Source organism: Erinaceus europaeus, chromosome 1, assembly GCF_950295315.1.
Source record: "Erinaceus europaeus chromosome 1, mEriEur2.1, whole genome shotgun sequence".
Taxonomy (NCBI): Eukaryota; Metazoa; Chordata; class Mammalia; order Eulipotyphla; family Erinaceidae; genus Erinaceus; species Erinaceus europaeus.
This window is the reverse complement of record NC_080162.1, coordinates 187,872,431-187,893,828: the sequence shown is the minus strand read 5'-3', so window position 1 is coordinate 187,893,828 and position 21,398 is coordinate 187,872,431. Positions and strand designations below refer to the sequence as shown.

At 37.1% G+C, this 21,398-nt stretch overlaps 1 protein-coding gene across 5 annotated transcripts in view; it reads right to left on the bottom strand.

Moving 5' to 3' along the window:
* Positions 1-21,398, bottom strand: part of PDE7A (phosphodiesterase 7A) — a 91,698-nt gene that overhangs the window by 34,198 nt on the left and 36,102 nt on the right. For all 5 annotated transcript variants that reach the window (XM_007527375.3, XM_060200824.1, XM_060200821.1 and 2 more), the window contains 4 exons: positions 12,674-12,734; positions 10,126-10,209; positions 4,329-4,480; positions 1,342-1,405 (listed from right to left, as the gene is read on the bottom strand). In XM_007527375.3, the coding sequence (XP_007527437.1) occupies positions 1,342-1,405; positions 4,329-4,480; positions 10,126-10,209; positions 12,674-12,734 (361 nt within the window). The remainder of the gene's footprint in view (positions 1-1,341; positions 1,406-4,328; positions 4,481-10,125; positions 10,210-12,673; positions 12,735-21,398) is intronic.

Here is a 21,398-nt window from a genome sequence, read left to right as displayed (position 1 = left end):
GCCTTGAAAAGAAGGTCTTAAAGCAGTATTTATAATGAGCTAGGAGAAAAGAGTTTTCGCAGATCTAGAGGAAACAAGCGCCTTGACATTTCACTACATTTTCCAAAAGGGTTAAAGGGTTAAAGGGAAGCTGAACTGTTTGACTGATTCTAGAGTCTTTACTGTGTGGGTAGAACAAAGAGAGGGCTCATCCAGGATGAAGCACAGTGGGAGAGCAGCTGCTTCTCTCAGTGTACTTTCTACTTTGTTTTATTGTTGTAAAGATGTTTAGTCAAAGGGGCACTATCAGTCTACCACAAAAAATTTATCAAAGTAATCCCATTCTTGTTCCTAAAATAGAATGAGGAGACAGGAACTCTCCAAAACAAAACACAGAAGGGGTTAAACGGATCAGAATCAGAGGTGTGTGTGTGTGTGTGTGTGTGTGTGTGTGTGTGTGTGTGTGTGTGTGTGTTTTAAACCACTCATTCTGTAGTTTCTGGTAAGTTCTCCTAAAGAAGCTATACCTCCCATGGGGTGCATGGGAGGTTAGTGTAATTAATGGTTAAGCAGAAAGACTTCCATGCCTGAGGCTCAAAAGTCTCAGGTCCCATCCCCAGCACCATCATAAGCCTGAGCAGAGCAGTGCTCTGGTATCTTACTCATTAAAATAAAACAAACAAAATGTATTTTAAAAAGAAGAAGAAGCTATAAGCTCTTACCTACCCCATCATCAAGAAACAGTGCCAGAGTGGACCACTGTTGTTAACCATCATCCATCATATCTTTCTGATGTGTAGACAGAAAAAGTCAAGAAACATAATGCTAGAAGAAAGGCTATTTCTCAAATTGTGGGTGATTTACCACATACTGATGAGTATCAAACTGCACTACAAAATCAAAAGATGTCATTATAAATAGCCATAATAAAAAAGAAACCAAAAGAAAAATCAACTGCACGAGACGATTATATTCACTGTGAGTTAATAAAACTGGGGATTGGGTGTTGGGAATTGTGTGGAGTTGTACCCCTCCTACCTTATGCTTTTGTTCACTAATCCTTTCTTAAATAAAAAATTTAAAAAAAAAAGAACTATAAAAAAATAAAAAAATAAAAATAAAAATGGAATTAGGGATGTCCAAATGATGATTACTTTTGATTAATGCTAGAGTCGTAATCAATAAACAAAATGTGAGACAGACTCTCTAAGTTTAAAGAGCTTCCACTAGAGAAGGAACAAAACTCCCTCTGCCAGCAGGCAGATCATAACCTAGATAACTGAAAGCAACAATCAACCAGGGGCTATACCACTGGTGCTCTAGAGAATACATTAACTTGAGTCAGTTAAATTCTTCACTTACCATTTGTTAGTCTATCAAATAGAAAGATATCAAAATTCCAATTTCCAACTTTTTCCAGCATACACTGAAATAAAAATCAAACATACCTACTATAATTTATTTTAATAAGTCTGCATTTTTATATAGTCCATAGACAAGTCGATGAAAACTGAAAGTGATTTACTGAAGAAATGTTATTATTCTACTTCTAATCATATTTTTAAAAGGATAATATCCATTTAAAAACCAATTATTTTGTCTCTCAGTGAATACTGTAAGAAGGCCAGTGACTTTCAAATTTGTCTCGCACTTCAACAAACTTTCAAGAATTCTAACATAGCTTAATACCATTAAAGTGTGGTTCAAACACAGCACAGTCTAGGAATTAGAATGCTGAAGTCTAGTTAAGGTATAATAGTTAGACATTTACTATACTCTGAGCAAAGAAAAAAAGTTTTATATTTAGTCACTCTTATTATCCACACCAACAATATCTATCATGTAAACATTGTTTTTAATCCTCAATTTATAGATGCGGAAAGAGGCAAACAAACAAAATAGCTTTTTCATTGAATAAAAGAGCTGGGGTCTTAAATTAAGAAGTCTAATCTGGGAACACAAGCACATGGCAGCATACCATATTAAATTATTTGTTAATCATTTTAAAAATATTTCCAATTTATTTATTTATTCATGCTCTTTAAATTTCCTATAAAATAATTAATGACTTTATTACATTAATTTTTAGTTGATATGCATCCCAGTCAAGCAAATAAACCTCACAGTGACCCTAAAAAACAAATAATGTATATCTGGTTTATCTGAACATAAACGTACACCATATACTCAGTAACCTAAAAATTTTGCAGACATTTTTTTTCTTTTTCTGTGCAATCCTGTAGTTGCATGTTTGCAATTTCACTATTCTGAGCCACTTTCCTCATTCAGACAGAAAAAGAGTGTGAGACAGAGAGAGAAATACCGAGCATGGGAGCGTCCTCCCATGTCACACCACCTCTCATGAGGCTCTGGGGCTTGAACCTAGGACCACATTCATTTCAAGGCAGGCACACAATTCAATGAGCTACCTCCAGCCTTAGACTTTATTTTTAAGAAAAGAAGTTATTTTATATTCAAAGGTTCATAGTTGTATACATTTATGAGTAGATGCTATGCACAATAGTAAAATATCACTAGTAGAAATTAACAATGATGCAGGGTCCGCGAGATGGCAAAGTGGATAAAGCAGTGGACTCTCAAGCATGAGGTCCTAAGTTCAGTCCCCGGCAGCACATGTACCAGAGTGATGTCTGGTTCTTTCTCTCTCTCCTCCTTTCTCATTAATAAATAAAATAGTAAAAGAAAAGAAATTAACTATGATGCTAGCACTAGCAACCAATCAACCAATCAACTAATCAATATACTCGTTACAAAAAGTAAAACTTATGAAATTTTAAATTTTTTAAAAAAATTGTCTTTATTTATTTATTGGCTAGAGACAGCCAGAAATGGAGAAGGAAGGGGGGAGTCGAGAGGGAAAGAAACAGAGATATACTTGCAGCCCTGCTTCAGCACTTGCAAAGCTTTCCCTCTACAGGTAGGGACCAGGACTTGAACCTTGGCCCTTGTACACTTGTGTGCTCAACCAGGTACAACACCATCTGCCTTCAAACTTAAGAACTTTTTAAAATATAAAGCCAGAACATTTTCTGTTGATTTCCTTTATCCAATAGAGAAGTTAATTTTTTTACCTTAATATAATCATAAAGAAGATACCCAATTCTATCTACACAAATCAAAAAAATTGGCCTATAAATACTAAGACAAAAATAATTCTTAAAATATTACAATTCCAAGATTATTTTTTAAAATCCTCATTTAGTCAAAACTTATCTAACCTTCATCTTCATTAAAGCATTTCTTTTGAACTGTATAAAGCAATTAACATTCATAGTCATCAGGTTTAATTTACAAAAAAAGTCTAAATTCACAAAATAGCTCATGGATGCAAAAGACTATAAAAATCACTATATTTTGGGGAGGATATTAAATTTTATTTCTAAAACTCTTCTAACAATTCATTATTAGCCAGCTCAAACCATGTATAATATTTCTTGTCCAAGACTACTTTCTTATAAACCTTCCATAACTTTTTGTTATTTACTTATTGCACAGAGACAGACAGTAATTAAGAGGGTTGAAGGAGACAGAGACATAGAGAGACATGTACTGCGCTGCTTCACAGCTCATGAAGCTTTCCCCCTGCAAGTGGGGGCTGGGGACTTGAACTCAGGTCTGTGTGCACTGCTGCATGAGCACTTAATTTGGTATACCATTACTGGATCCAAACATTCTATAACTATTTTTACCCACTTAATTTTGTCCCTTAATTTTCACAGAAATCATCACTTTTCCCTTAACAAAACTTACTTTCCTTAGCAAAACATATCTCCAATATTAGCCACTTTTTCTTTTGAAAAAGTAATTCATAACTAACTTCCTATGCTGCATTTACCCTTAACAAGCTGGGTGAGTTCAAAGAAGCCCATTATGCTCTTTAGGCTATAATTTTTCTTATCTAGAAAATACAGAAGCTAGCCCATAATATTCTTTTAATCCACTTGTAACTTACATTTATTTATTAGATGGAGACAGAGGCAAGAAAGAGAGAATGAAAGATCACAACATGGACAGTCCCTTCAGTGTGGTGAGGGCCACACACACCAGGGTTGCACAAATGGTAAAGCCTGTGAACTACTTCACCAGCCCAATCTACTCACAACATAGTGTTGTGAGGAATGAAACAACTTCTATTAATTTCACCCTTGCAAGTTTCCCTTGCTCTGTAATAACCTAATTATAAAGTAAAGCGTTGCTTTAAAGAAAAAGGCCTGGAAAGTAGGCTCGACTGATTTTCACATTGAAAAAAAAATAATAAATTTCCTATAAAAAAGGGTTAATAAAAAAAAGGTTATCAAAGAATGCTTTCTTGCAAAAATTATACATACCTTGGCTTGTCCATTGTAGTCATCATCTAAAATGTTTAGAGAACTTGAAACAGTAGTACCACGAAAAAACCGTGAAGACCTAAGATAGCGTTGGAAACTTAGTAACCTTCTGATATTCCTTGCAGAAACAGAAACCTCAATTTCAGACTGAGCTGCAGTAAAAGGAGTAAGAGGTAAGCACAGCAAGTCAGACTGTACATCTACTCTCTGACATTCTAGTTATGTACAAGTATCTTTCAACTAATAAATCTTATACCATCTTTCTAGGAGAGAAGAGGAACCATCTTGAAGAATATTGGGCTGTCAAAAAAGTCATGACATATTTTCTATGTTTTCCTATGTATGACTTTTCTGACAACCTAATATATGTTAACATTAAAAAACGTATTGGGGAAATGTTTTACAAGTCAGTTTTTGTCTCAAAGGTAGTACCTATAATCTCAAATGAATTCTAACTACTTAGCCTGGAGAAATAGGTTTTACATACCAGATTTTAGTTCTCTCCATTAATTTTTTTTTTTTTAAGGGAGAAAAAGAGAACCAGAGCATCACTCTGACACCTGAAATGCTAGGGGCTGAACTCAGGACTTTATGCTTGAGGGTCAAATGCTCCCACACCCAGTGCATTTTCAATTGAATAACAATGATGACTGGCAAAACAGTTCACATGAGAAAGTTCATTTTCTCATGTGCGTGAACCAACTTTAGACTTGGCTCCCACCACACTTGGATGCTAGTGTCCTTCTTTTTCTCTGTGTCTGTTTCTATCTGAAAAAGTTGCCTCGGAGGAGGGAAGGCCCATGACTGAAGAAGAAACTAACAACTAAGAATGAACTGTAGGACCACTTACTTTAAGTCTCAGGCTTGTTCTAGTTCACATGGTTACCTACATTCCAACCCAGCTTAGAAAGCCACCTGATCAGTGATTTAATAAAGTTACTATTAAAGATCTGTTGGCTGTGTTGTTTCTCTTCTAGAATAATCTATTACCTCATTTATGTGACCATGAACAAGCCAGTTAGTTTTCCCTTAAAATAATCATTAGTGAATATTAGAATTACTTCCAGTTATCTACTTTTCATTTATCTAAGGCAAAAAAAAATGTGGGATAGCAGTCAAATTCAGGACTATCTATCTTTTGCTCTTGCCTTTTCTTCATATTAGAATATATACAGAAAATAGATTAAGGAGACAAAAGAGGTATATCAACACATTTTGAGCAGTACTACAATTTGAACAGACTGCATACAAATAGTACAAAAAAAAGATACTGACATTTAATTATTAGATAAAATTTTTAAAAAAAAAACAAACAGGTTTTCAGATGTTTATATCTGACCAACTCTTGTTTTAAAATTCCACAATAGGGGAGTCGGGCTGTAGCACAGTGGGTTAAGCGCACATGTCACAAAGCGCAAGGATCGGAATAAGGATCCCGGTTTGAGCCCCCCCCCCCACCTGCAGAGCAGTCACTTCATAGGCGGTGAAACAGGTCTGCAGGTGTCTATCTTTCTCTCTCCCTCTCTGTCTTCCCCTCCTCTCTCCATTTCTCTTTGTCCTATCTAACAACGACAGCATCAACAACAATAACTACAACAACAATAATAAAACAACAAGGGCAACAAAAGGGAAAATAAATAAATAATTTAAAAATAAAAAAAAATTCCACAAGAGGGCGCCCGGCTGACACTATTATCTGTTACCATCAATGTCATGTAGATGCATGCAATCATGATTTGCCCTTGGAGATAGCCTTAGAATGAATATATATACTTTATATATGATATAAAGTTTTAACTCTAGCCTAGGGCAAGGTAAGGGTAAGTGACTGTTCAATAATCTGAAGTTATTCCAGATTTTAATCTCAGCTTCTCACTTTTCCTCAAAAAGAACAGAAGCCACATCTGTAAACCTACTGGTAATACTAAATAATTTATCTACATGTACTAGATAAGCTTTCTTATAATTTTTACATTTTTATATTCCTTTTTTTTCCCTTCAGGGTTATTGCTGGGGCATTATGAATCCACTGCTCCTAGAGGCTTTTTTCCCCTTTTTGTTGCCCTGGTTGTTTATCGCTGTTGTCAATATTATTGTTGTTGTTATTATTGCTGTCGTTGATGTTGGATAGGACAGAGAGAAATGGAGAGAGGAGGGGAAGACAGAGATGGGGAGAAAAAGATAGACACCTGCAGACCTGCTTCACCTCCTGTGAAGCGATTCCCCTGCAGGTGGGGAGGCAGGGACTCGAATCTGGATCCTTTCGCCCATCCTGTGCTTTGTGCTATGTGTACTTAACTAGTTGTGCTACCACCCAGCCCCTGAATTTTTACATTTTAATATTTTACTTTGTTATTTATTTTGAACAAAGAAAGATACAGAGAGAAAGATAAACAATGAGAGACCAGACCCCTGCTCAACTCTGGCTTCTGGTGATGCTGAGGACTGAATCTGGGAACTTGAAGACTCAGTCATGAAAGTTTTGCACAACTATTTTGATGTCTCCTTAGTGTTAGAATTTTTACATTTGGCATGCATGGATAACAATGAGTAAAACAGCTGCTCAGAGTAATGGTTCTTAGTAGTGTTGACACTGAAAGACAATACAGAACAATGGATGAAAAGACAAGTGGTTTGGCGTTACACATCAGAGTGTGAATCTCAACTGCCACTTTTACTCATTTTGTGATATGGAAAAGGTTATTTAAGATACTAATCCTGAGTTTTTCTATTTACAAAATAGGCCTCAGGACTATTGCATAAATTAAATGAATACTTAAAATATATATTTCTGATAACAAATATTAATGGTTGCAATACTTTTTATAATACCTATCAACTGTTTTAATTTGACAAAGCCTTTTTACTTAATACTATTTGGCAGTGATCAAAGTACTGTTATAAAAAATGTCCTGTTCTCAGCTCTGACACCATCTCCCCAGACAATATTTTCAGCCCACCTGTATGTTAGCTTTGGGGCTCATGCAAAAACTATTAAAGTCATAGGCCCCTTGGAATATACCTCAAATAGTTTTCCTAGCTTCTTCCCACATGAAGACCCCTTAGTTCCATCTGCTCTATTCTACCCTTTAGCTTCCTGATTATTAAACAATTTACCCTGCTTTATATCTTATCACTTTTCAGCCACCAAACTGCAGATGCTACTACCATGATGCCATCCTGACTTCCCTGGGCAGAGGACTTCACCAATGTGTCCTGGAACCCCACCTCCCCAGAACCCTGTCCCACTAGGGGAAGGTAGAAACAGGCTGGGAGTATGGAACAACCTGTCAGTGCCCATGTTCAGTGGAGAAGCAATTACAGAAGCCGGACCTTCCACCTTCTGCACCCAATAAAGAATTTTATCTGGATGGGGGAGATAGCATAATGGTTATGCAAACAGACTGTCATGCCTGAGGCTCTGGAGTCACAGGGTCAATCCCCCCCACACCACCATAAGCCAGGGCTGATCAGTGCTCTGGTAAAAAAAAAAAAAAAAAAAAAAAAGAATTTTATCCCTCTCTGAGGGATAAAGAACAGTGAAATTTCCAATGGAGTGGATGGGACACAACTGCTGGTGGGAATTGTACTCCTCTTATAATAAAATCTTGTTAATCATTATTAAATCACTAATAAAAAAATACATTCCACATTGACTAAATTCATGGTCTTATTATTTTTGGTTTTATTTGATAGTTAACTACAGAGGATTATATATGTTACCAAGCTTCCAATAGCAAATTTATTTTTTAAAATATTTTTAAATTTATTTATTAATAAGAGGTCTAGGAGAGAGAGAGAAAGAAAGAATCAAACATCATTCTGGTACATGTGCTGCTGGGGATGGACATCTTATGTTTTGGAGTCCAATACTTTATCCAATGTGCCACCTCCCAGACTACCTGATAGCAAATTTACAGTCAGTTTCTGACATTTTTAGATCTGAGTCAGATTTTACTGCAGAAATGCTGGTTTTTGAGAAATCTCACTGTGATCATAAATTCAGTAGCAAATACTCCCTCTGGTCGATAATTATTTCTTAATTTTGTTTTATTTACTAAAAATGTTTTTCCTTGAACAGGCAACTCTAGACTACAATTCCAGTTTCTCTAACTTCCTGCCTAATACCATCTGCTGGAATATTACTGTTTGAATAAGAATTTATTCTGGGAGTCGGGCTGTAGCACAGCGGGTTAAGTGCAGGTTGCGCAAAGCACAAGGACGGGCATAAGGATCCCGGTTCAAACCCCGGCTCCCCACCTGCAGGGGAGTCGCTTCATAGGCGATGAAGCAGGTCTGCAGGTGTCTTTCTCTCCTCCTCTCTGTCTTCCCCTCCTCTCTCCATTTCTCTCTGTCCTATCCAACAATGACAACAACAATAATAATAACTACAACAATAAAACAACAAGGGCAACAAAAGGGAATAAATAAATAATAAAATAAAATTTAAAAAGTCATATTTGGTGGCAAAGAAGCAAATGAAAAGATGCTCCACAAGAGATGTCATCAGGGAGATTCAATTTAACGCGACTGTGGGACACCTATTACACACCTATCACAATGGCGACAGTCCAGAACAACAACAACTATAGATTCTATTGACGGTGTAAACAAAGCAAATAGTACAGCTATTTTGAAAGATAGTCTGGCAGCTACTGACAAAAAAACTAAAGGTACTTTTAGGCCATGATCCAGTAATCATGCCCCTTGACCTTTATCCAGAGGGACTGAAAACTTATGTCCAGGGCAGGTAACACAACTCCCTGGATTGGATGTATGCTTTGCCACATGCATGCCCGAATTCACTGGAGGAGTTCTGACGTTGCAGTGTCATAGCTGTCCCCTCAATGAAAAAAATGACCCGGATCAACAAATTTACACAAGCACAAGAACCCAGTGCCACAAAAGAGTTGAAGGGAGGGGAGAAGAGGAGGAGGAAGAAGAAAAACAGAAAGTCTGTGTCCACACAAAAATTTGTATGTTAACTCTTTTTCAGCCACCAGGTTCCAGAGGTTACCATGATGCCACTGGACTTTCCTGGACAGATGACTCCACCAATGTATCCTGCAGCTCTGCTTCCTCAGAGCCCTGCCCCAGTAAGGAAAGAGAGGGGCAGGCTGGGAGTATGGATCGACCTGTCAATGCCCATGTTCAGCAGGGAAACAATTACAGAAGCCAAACTTCAATCTTCTGCACCCCATAATGACCCTGGGTCCAATCTCCCAGAGGGTAAAGAGTAGGAAAGCTATCAGGGGAGGGGATGGGATACAGAGCTCTGGTGGTGGGAATTGTACCCTTCTTATCCTATGGTCTTGTCAGTGTTTCTATTTTATAAATAAATTTTTAAAAATGTGTACATGGATGCTTGTGGCAACTTATTTATAAGTGACAAAACCTGGAAGCATCCAAGATACTCTCCACTTGAAGAATGGATAAACTGCATTCAGACAGTGGAACATTATTCTGTACTATAAAGAAAGGTGCTACCAAGTAATGAAAAGACAATGGTACAGAGCCCTGTGGTCATCTTCTCCTATTTTGCTTATCTCTGGGGATATGGATAAAATTCTTATTGAGGTGCAGAAGGATCTCTCTCTACTTTCTATCTCCCTCTCAATTTCTCTGTCTTTATAAAAAATAAATAAATAAAATTTTAAAAAGGATTCAGTCTTAAAAAATAAAATTCTAAACATAAAGTATTTTTCTTTTATTTTTTTACCCTAGGAAAACCATGTATTTTTATAAAAATCTGAAGTTTACAGGCTATCTGAGAAATATTGTGCTTGTCAGAACTTACCATGAAAAATACGAAAATCAATATATGGATGAGAACCTCTTCTTTCTGATTCAAATCCTGCTCGACTTCTTACACGTACATCTCCTAGAGATGACAAAAAAGGAAGCAAGCTTAAAAGGTTGCTCTTTGGGAAAAAGCTCGCACATGCAACAGAAGTCTACATCGCAGCATACCCAAAAGTAACACAGCACCAATAATATACATATAAGTAAAACCATTTTTTGAGGGAGGCCACAAATTTTCAGTACTGATTTCTAAGCTAGTTCATTCACTCCTTCCCTAACAACAATTTTTATCAACTGTACCCTAAAGTCAGCACTCTGAAATATGATACAAGTGTCTGATAATCCAACCTAACAAACAGTTCGAGCCCCCAGTTCCCCACCTGCAGGGGAGTCATTTCACAGACAGTGAAGCAGGTCTGCAGTTGTTTATCTATCTCTCCCCCTCTCTGTCTTCCCCTCCTCTCTCCATTTCTCTCTGTCCTATCCAACGACAACATCAATAATAACTACAACAATAAAACAGCAAGGGCTAACAAAAGGGAATAAATATTTTTTTAAAAAACTGAGTGTTTTGCAGAAAATTGAGAAATTTTACACATGTATCAACAACTGTATTTACTGTAAACCATTAATCTCCCCCCCAAAAAATACTAGGGTGCCACAACTTCTTTAACTATTCTCTAAATAGTTCTACTTTTAATCTTAATGATTTGTGGAACATAACATGGTCTCTAGAAAAAATAACCTGAGCACAAAACTTTAAAGGGAAGTATTTATTGCTTAGACTGTGTTTGGCATTCTACTATGGACTACAAAGGATAGGAAGAAATATAAATTATCTTGTGTATTCTCAAGGAGCTTACAATTTTATGAATGCACAGAAAAATTTAAATGATAAAGATCTTGTCTTAAATGTCCACTATGATCTATGTTCTCTTTTTTCAGTTTAACTGTGGATATACAGGCCTTTAGCTGGGTCTTCAACTTTGATCTTCATAAGCTAATATTGTTCCTACATGTAGCCATATAACTTTCATATTTCCTTCTATAAATAACAACATAAGCACTGCAATCATGTACCAGACCCCTGTTCTGTGTCTTATCAGATTATTTTCTGTAATTCTTTAACCATCTTTGAGAGTCAGGAATCCTAACCCTCACTTTACAGATGCAGAAGCTGGTCATCTGATCAGCAGCGAGCCCGTGTCATAATGCTAGTACAAAGGGCGAGTCTCAGGGTTTAAGGACTTGGAGGTCCGTGGGTTCCCCTTCACTTTCACAGCCTTTAAGCCTTTAGCAGTTATCCCTGGGCTCTTACAGTTCTGCTTAGAAGGCTTTACTACTTAGACTTTGCTTCCCCATTTATGACCATAATTTCCTTCAAGGCTCATTCATTTACTATTGGTCCATACCACAATGATTAATAGATTCTTTCACTTGAAGATTCTCCCGCTCTGCAACAAATGTTTAATGAGCACTTACAAATCAGATACTGGAAATACACTGGTGTGTAAAATACATAAATAACTTTCTTCGTGAAGCTTACCATGGAGTGAAACAGTAAAAACAAACCAACAAAAACAAGAAAAACAAAAAAAAAAACATGCCATTCTATGAAGGATGCTAATAAGTAACACTGACAAAAATCAAAGCAAGATATTAGGAACACTGAGAGGGAGAAACGATTCGTTACTATAGTGAGGGAAGGCCTCACTGAAAAGGAGACAGTTGAGCACAAAAATGAAGTGAGGCAGCAGACAAGAGGACTCTCTGGAGGAATAGATTTTTATGCATCACGAGGAGCAAATATAAATGCTCACATGGCACCAGAGGAACATGTATCAGAGTAGAACAGAACTGAAATAGGTAAAAGTACTCTAGGCAAAAGTAAAAATGGGAAAAAGGAAGAAGACAGTCAAGCCGCATCCTAGGAGATGTGTGGCCAGTCCGGTGTGCCTTAAGTTTGATCCCAGCGTCCCTTATGCCAGAATGATGGCCTGCTTCTCTCTCTCATAAATTAACTAAATAATTAAAACTAAGAACAAATGACCCTTTTTTGTAAGCACTGGTTAGCTCTGGCTTATGCAGGTGCTGTGGACTGAGTTTGGGAACTCAAGAGCCTCAGGCGTGAAAGTTATTTACATAACAATTATGCTGCCTCCATAGGCCAGAATAGCTTTCTTCAGGAGTCAACTGAGAACAACCTTGATCTAGAGACAAGTCCACCTGACTAGGCCTTTTACAGCCACATTTTTATTCAGATTGGCATGAATATTTCTAGTATTTAGCCAACCTACATAATATATCACTTTTTAAAAATGAAAATTCAGGATGTAATTTGAAATGGTTATTAATGACAGTTCTAGTTATTAAGTCAGTGATTTCTCAATTACTTACAATTCTAAAATGCTCTTTTACTCATATCACATACAATACTGGTTTCATGACTCTATACCTCAAAATAATAATATCCACAGGAAACAGTGATGATGAAAGAAACCTCAATCTCAAGTAACAGGTTATACAAAAGAAATAATACTTACCTAGCATACGAATGTACAACGCAGTCTGATCAGAACTGTCATAGGAAATAGCTCCACGTCTCTAGAAAAAAAAAAAGACACTTGTAATGCATGACAAATGTAAGGTAAAATTCAATTCAAAAAAAATATTATTTGTGAGGCCCTGTGAAAGAAAACTTGCATAACCAAAATGAAATTCAACATGGCATCTGCTCTTGAAATCTCTAGCTGTGGGGAAGATGCGTAATTATAATGCAATATGGCTGTAAGAGTTGACAGAGTGACGCACATACGGTGGACAGACATTTAGACTGCTGGAGTAAATTATATAATCCCACTCAGTGAGAGGTCTTATGTCATGTCAAGATAGACACAACTGAAGAACAACAGTACAGTTACTTTACTACGCCCTTAACTTAAACATTAGCTAGTATGCAAGCAAGAAATCATCAGACATGTGAACAAGTCTATTAGCAAGCAACAAATGGACTGAAATGAAAAGCTAAATAGTTCAGAGTCGAGAAAGAAATAAGGTAATTTTTAAAAGGTGTAATTAGAGTACTCAAGAGATTTGAGAAGACAATGCTTCTGTCAAACAAAAAAATTGATGCCACCGAGAGATTACAACTTTTTTTAAAATAAAAACTAAGCAATTATATAACTTGTAGTATCATCTACAATAGCCCCAAACTGGAAATAACCCAATGTTCATCAGCTCACAAATGATAAATAAATGTGGTATATTCACACAATGGACAAATACTCATATTAAAAAGAGTGAAGAAATGATATATGACATGGCTGATGCTTGAGAACAAAAAGTACACTGACTGAAAGAAGCCAGTCACAACCACGTAGTCTATAGGTCCATTTATAATAAATGTCCAAGTTAGGCAGATCTAGAGAGGCAGAAAGTAGGCTGGTGGTTACTGAGAGTCGGAAAGAAAAGGAGAGTGACTAGTGCGCATTAGTATTAATTAAAATTAATTTAGTAATGATTGGACAACTGAACACATTAAAGATGACTGAGTTGCACACTTCTGTCGGGAGCCATAATGACACTGCACAGCACGCCCCTAAGATGGCGCCGGCCACATGGTGGCTAAACCAGTAAAGTGGTAAACAACTTTGCGGAAGTTGGACGATCCAACTTCACAGACTGCGTGCTGTACACGTGAGCTGTTTTATGATTGGTAGAAGGCTGCATGATCTATGAATGCTGTATGCTTGCTTAATGCCCATTGGCTGACTATGTAACAGTGAAAGGTACTTAAGGTGGCCATAAGAAGGAAATAAAGGGAATTGAGGAGGAAGATTCTGGTGTCCGTGTCGTTGTTGCGGGCTGACAGTGACACACTTCAAAGTGGTGGACTGTAATGGTACATACATCTACCTCAATAGTTATAACAAAAACGACATATATTATAATTAAACATGTAATTACTAGGGGAAAATGAGTTGAAATGCCCTCAATAAGCTCTGCCAATTCTACCTTTACAGTCATATATATCTTCTACTTACACTCTTAAAAAATATTTAGTTATTATTATTTTTAATGAGAGAGATCTATGTGAGAGAAAGACTAGAGCACTGCTCAGTCTGGTTTATGGTGGTACTGGGGATTGAACCTGGGACCTCAGAGCTAAAGGCACTGAAGTCTTTTATATAACCATGATATATCACCCCAGCCTTATTCCCACCTTTTTCTATCTTAGGCAACAGTTTCTCACCTAGATTCCTGCATCAGGATGCTTACTGATTTTCCTGCTCTACTTCTTGGCTCCCAACCCATTGTTTGCATAGAAACGAATAAACATTTCATCCACTGCTCAAAACCCTTTAGTGTGGCTCTCCAGAGGATCTGAAGCACATTGCCAATTCCATTCTCACAGCACCAAGGTCTCCACGATTGACCTACCTCTCAGCCCTTTAGGCTCTACTATGTCCTCCTCAGCAATACAAACGGTTTTCTCCAACCACAAAACACGCAGCTTTTATGCTTATGTTTTCTATTCAAGACCACTGTATCACTGTTCTCTCAAGTTTTAGGTGAAACGGCATCTCTTGAGAGGCTACCAAAATTACTGAAGAGTCAACCTCTTCTTTCCACTGCCCCCTACTTTAATGCTCTCTATAGCACTTCGTTGATATTATAATGTTTACTTGTTTCTAAAATAAAAGCTGCACAACAGGAACCTGTCTATTTGGTAGATAGTTGCCTCTGTTACAAACTAAATAAAAACGTACAAATTAATAAGGAATACTAGAACCAGTGGGGGTAGATAACATAATGGTTATGCAAACAGACTCTCAAGCCTGAGGCTCCGTCAAGTCCCAGGTTCAATCCCCCACACCACCATAAGCCAGAGCCTTGAGCAGTGCTCTGGTTAAAAAAAAAAAAAAAGAAAAGAAAAGAAAAGAAAAGAAAAAAGAAATACTAGAACTGATATAAAGACAGATTCTAAGATCTAAAATATAAAATTGGTTTCTCTCCTATTAGAATCCAAGCTCGGTGGTGACAAGAGACTTTGTTGACTTTGTTATAGCTGTATCCTCTAGCTTATGAATAGATCCTAACACTTAGAATAACCTACCATACTGAAAATAATCAGAAATAGTAGCTGAACATGGTCGATGAGAAATAACGGGACAAGGTATCTTCCAAGAACTTCATTGAGTCTATGCCTTCAACATGAAAGCAACCCTTGAAGATGAGAAACTTCAAGGCAAGATTCATGAGGGAGACAGTGGTGGTGCACCTGGTTAAGTGCACACAGTACAGTGCGTAAGGACCTAGGTTCAAGCTCCTGGTGCCCACCTCAAAGTATTAGTATTAGTATTAGTAGAGTCAGAAAGTATTAGGAAGTATTAGTAGAGTTATAGGTGTCTCTTTGTCTCTATCTGCCCCTACCCTCAATTTCTGTTTCTATCCAATAATAAACTAAAAAAAAAAAAAGGCTTAATGATGAAGATAAAGCAGAAGATTCTTGACAATTGCAATGAAATCCTCAGCTGGTTTGATAAGAACCAGACTGCTGAGAAGGAAGAATATGAACATCATCAGGAGCTGGAGAAAGTCTGCAATCCCATCACTACCAAGCTGTACCAGTGTGCAGGTGTGCAGGTGGCATGGCAGGAACGCATGATGCCTGGGGGCTTCCCTGGTGGTGGAGCTCCTCTCTCTGGTGATGGCTCCTCTGGGTCTGCCATTGAAGAGTTTGACTTTATTTTTATATTTTTATTTTATTTTTACCAGGGTACTGCTCAGTCCTGGTTTATAGTGGTACAGGGGATTGAACCTGGAACTTTGGAGCCTCAAGGCATGAATCTCTCTGCAAAACCTTTATGCTATCTACCCCTGCCTTAAAGAGGTTGATTAAGCAGATCAGACCCAAGTAAAAATGAGCATTGTTCCATATGTTGAAGGATCCAAATTTAGCAAAACTCATGGCAGTTACTAACAGTTGAGCTGCGTTAGTACTAACGGGGCATTACTGATACTTGGATCTGGCGCATGTGCGCAGGGAAACACGGCACTTCGTAAACACTGTACTGAAAGTGAAAAATGAAATGTCTTAAATAAAACTATTTAAAATTGGCACTCAAAAATAGTAGCTGGGTAAACAAACATATAAATCTCTAAAAAGTAATAATAAACAGAACTAGCACCATATTAATATGTAAAGTGTTAGGACACCACAAAAAAAGTCAATATAGAATCTCCCATCAAAACTAAGAATATATATATATAGTAATGTTGTATATCATAAATAAAAAATTTTAAGTATCTGAAAGAAATACTCATTACTTCTTTTTTTTTTTTTTTTTTTTGGCACCAAGGTTATCACTGGTACTTGGTGACTGCATGATGTTTCCAGTATTCTAAGCAGCCTTCCCTACTCTTACAAAGACAGAAGGAAATAGAAGAAAAGGGCGAAGAGAAAGGAGACAGGGAAGAGAGACACCTGCAGTACTGTCCCACCATTTGTAAAGCTTTCCCCACAGGCAGAGATGGGGCTTGAGCTCAGGTCTGCGTGCTATGTGTTCTACTGGATGCACCACCACCCGGCCCCAATACAAAGATGTTACGCTTACTGACTGCTGACTGGAAGAAAATGAACCTCTATATAGTGTTACTTCCTATTCCAATGTAAATTACAAATAAAATGAAAATGGAATAATAAAAATAAAATAAAATAAGATGGAATAAAAATTTCAACATCAACATATTAAAGAATCAAAATAGAAAAAAAAGGCTGATGGCAATAAAGTTTTTTAGATGAGAAAGACCTTCCTAAAAGTTTCAAGCAATTTACAAGTCACCAAAAATGGATTACATAAAAGTTAAGTCATGTATGGTAACTTATAAAAAAAAAGAGAGGGCAGTCGGGTGGTAGCGAGGCGGGTTAAGTGCATGTGGAGCAAAGCACAAGGACCAGCTTAAGGATCCCAGTTCAAGCCCCCGGCTCCCCACCTGCAGGGGAGTTGCCTCACAGGCGGTGAAGCAGAACTGCAGGTGTCTATCTTTCTCTCCTCCTCTCTGTCTTCCCCTCCTCTCTCCATTTCTCTGTCCTACCCAACAACAACAACATCAATGGCAACAATAACAATAATGGCAACAAAATGGGGGAAAAAGGCCTCTGGGATCAGTGGATTTGTAGTGCAGGCACAAGCCTCAACCAAAGAAAAATGAATTAAATAGATGACAGTTAATTTTTTTCTTCTAATATCTAAAATTTAAAAGACAAAGTACCTTATAAATGTATCAGAAAATAAGCAATAGTGTAGAAAAACATATTACTCACAACTGAAAGACATTATAATTCAATAAACTTGATGCTTAACTTCATTAACAAAAGAAAACTTATTAAAGCAGTAAGAACACATTTTTACATATCAGATTAATAATTTTCCTCACGAAACTGTCAAGATTTACAATTCTTCAATATACAACTACAAATGACAAAGAAAAGTAATTTAACTACCATCAAAGAGAACTTAATGGGGCCAGGTGGTGGTCCACATGACTAAGTATATGCATTACCATGCCCAAGGACACGAGTTCAGTCTCCACTTGCAGGGGGAAAGCTTCACAAATGGTGAAGCAGTGCTGCGGGAGTCACTCTGCCGCTCCTTCCCCCTCCCTTTCCCTCTTTCTCTCTATCTTACTAAAGTAAATAAAGTTAAAAATACTAAAAAAAAATTACTTTGTTTCATGATAAATGCTTTATTCTATTTTTAAATATTTATTTATTACTGGATAGAGACAGAGAATATTTGAGAATGGAGAGGAGAGAGAGAGGGAAAGAGACTGAGAGACACCTGCAGCCCTGCTTCACCACTCGTGAACTTTTGCCCCTGCAGGTGGGGACCAGCGGCTTGAACCTGGGTCCTTGCACACTGTAATGTGAGCGCTTAACCAGGTGTGGCACTGCCTGGCCCCTAAATGTTTTATTCTAGAGCAAAGAGTCACTGTAATCACTTGGTATTAAGTCTTATTAGATTATAGGTCTCTACTTAATACTACTATATGCATACTAGCTTTGATAGCACATGTGGAAGTAAAGACTTGTCTTATCCAAATCATATTTATGAGGCTACAGATACCACTATGTAATACCTAGTATGATCCATATCTATAATCTACTCTTATCCGATAACTCGGGTAAATAGCTAGTTAAAAACAATTATTATTGGGAGACGGACGGGAGCGCAGGTGGCGCTAAGCCCAAGGACCAGCATGAGGATTCCGGTTCAAGGCCCCCCCTCCCTGGCTCCCCACCTGCAGAGGAGTTGCTTCACAGGTGAAGTAGGTCTGCAGGTGTCTGTCTTTCTCTCCCCCTCTGTCTTCCCTTCCTCTCTCCATTTCTCCCTGTCCTATCCAACAACAACATCATCAATAATAACTACAACAATAAAACAAGGGCAACAAAAGGAAATAAACAAAGAAAAAAATTAAAAAAAAACAATTGTTATCCATTTAACTTTGACAATCCTGATTTGGAAGATGGTGGGCATCTTCTTTTTTAATTTAGGAAGGATACTTATTATAATAATCATTAATCAGGGGAGGGGATGGGATATGGAGAATGGGTGGTGGGAATTGTGTGGAGTTGTACCCCTCCTACCCTATGGTTTTGTTAATTTATCCTTTCTTAAATAAAAAATAAATTTAAAAAATAATCACTAGAGGATTAAGGGTCATCTTAACAGTTAAGAATGACTTGCATCAACTCCATTTTTAATAATACAATCTAAGCAAAAAACTGATTGTCTTGGGGATGTGTGAAAATGTACCCTTGTGACAATGAAAGTCCTGTTGTTCAACATTTCCTCAATAAAGTGATATTAGAGTTAAGATAAAACATAACAACAGCTTCACAGTGGACATAAACTGTAACTATGACACAATAAATTTATTTAAGATAATTACTCTAGACGTGGGTATAAATGATCTCACTGGGGCCAGAGGGATCACACACTGGCTAGTGCATCAACTGGCATGTACCTAACCGGCACAGGGCACCCAGGAAGCGCTGGACTGTAGTGTCTCTGTCTCTATCTCTGAGTGAAAAGGCAGCTGGGCAAAAGAAGTCACAAATGTGCAAGGTCTCAGCTCTGTTAAAAAGGTAGTTATTTAAGTGTCAGAAACAGTTGGGTCTGTAGGTGGGGAAATAGCTCACTTGGCAGAGCACTGGACTTGTATCCCTAATGTTCCTGGTTTGATCCTCAGCAACACAGGTGCCTGAGTGGCGCTTCTGGGTTCTCGCCTTCTCTCTACCTCATGTGAAGCTCATATATGTAATAAATATTTAAAAAAAATAGTGGGGTCTGTATTGCTAATTAAAAAAAACTTGGCAAAGGATAGACATTTTAAATACAGATGACTTAGGGATATACAAAATATTTAAATTCCCCCCTACACACACACACACACACACACACACACACACACACACGTTATCACTGGGGAGCAGTGATTTTTTTTTTCTTATTTTATTTGATAGGAAAGAGAGAAACTGAGAGAAGTGGGGAGATGAAAGGTAGAAAGAGACATATGCAGACCCACTTCACTGCTCATGAAGCATTCCCCTGAAGGAGGGAAGCGAAGTGGGGGCTCGAACCTAGGTCCTTGCACATGGTAATGTATGTGCTTGACAGGGTGCACCACAGCCCAGCCCCCAGTACTCAAATTATTCTGTTCACTACTAATAATGTTAAGTCTGGACCACAAAAACTTTAAACACTACACCTTGTATAAATAACAAATGAGACAGATAATAAATCCAAATGAGGCAGCATTTTTTTTAAAGAACGGTCTTTATAATATGTATTTTAATCCATCAGTGAATATATCCTCAGTGATTACTTATTTTTCTACCCCCTCATGGAGATCAAAATGAATATTACAGTCTTACTAAGCAATGTAGGTAGAATAATCTAAAGTAACTCATTTTTAAAACATACACTAAACATTCTGAACTGAGCAATAAAATTTTGATTTCTGTATTTTCAACAGAATCACATTATTAAAAAACCATGTGCTTTATGTAACAATGCAGTACAACGTGATTTTTTAAAGATTATGAATTTAAAAGACATATGCTAGTAAATCTATTTTTAATAAAACAAAGTTGATCAAAACCCTTTTATCACATTGTCAGAGGTAAGACATTCTGAGATATTACCCACATTCCCACTCTATCAGTGAATGGAAATAGCAGAGGAGCTTCTACTCGTGACTCTTCTAATTTAGCCATCCTAGGAACAGCTTGTAAAGCAAACCAGTATAGGTCAAAACATGGGTGAGGCTGAGCTAATCAGAAACTAACAGCTACAGCACAAACAAGTTAAAGTGTAAGGTTCCAAAAGATCTACTGCTGTGCTAACCAGAGTTCTGAGAACTTTGGTAAGATAACTCATTTGAGATCAGGGTAAATCACAAAGTAAAGTACCAGGCAAATGGCAAAAGGTGTTTCCAATATTGGTAGGTAACTTCTAAAGACAGGCATGTTAAACTGACTATACTAAGTATCGTTTTTTATCCTGTTGATATTTCCCACTGAAGTGACCTACTGTACATGAGTATATTTCCCTTACATGACAAAATACTATGTCCCTACCTATTCTGAACCTTAAAAATTCTCACAAAATCTCACACAATGTCCACACATGCCTCTATTAGGCAAGTTGAACTGGTTTCATCTTATAGATTAGTAAACTGATGGACATAGTTTTAAAATAGCACAAAATAAATCTTCCTGGTAACAGTACCAAAAAAATAGCATATTATTAAAATATTTCATTCACCAAGTGAATAGTATCCTTCTCTTTCTTTCTCCCTATGCACACGATATACTTTGAAAAGAAAATCCATAAACCTAACATTTTAGAAATGTTTTTGTTTAAAAATTAATGAGTATTCTGGTAGTTATAATAGAGGTTAAAAGTTGTTGGAGACACCTATTACATTTCAATAAATGCTTAATGCTAACTTTATTCTAATATACCTTCATAGATGTGTAGCAGAGAGGGTATTTAACCTTTTAAATTCACTCACTGACTGGATTTGCACAGACTGTTTAAATAAAGTAGGAAGTGTTTTTTGTTAGTCAGTTTTTAGTAGTCTGAATTTGATGATGATTTTATCTATGAAAAAATGTGCCAACTATGGATTAGAGTTACTTCTTTTTCTCTTTTCTTTTTTTTAATTTTTTTAATTTTTTCCCTTTTGATCCAGCGCTAT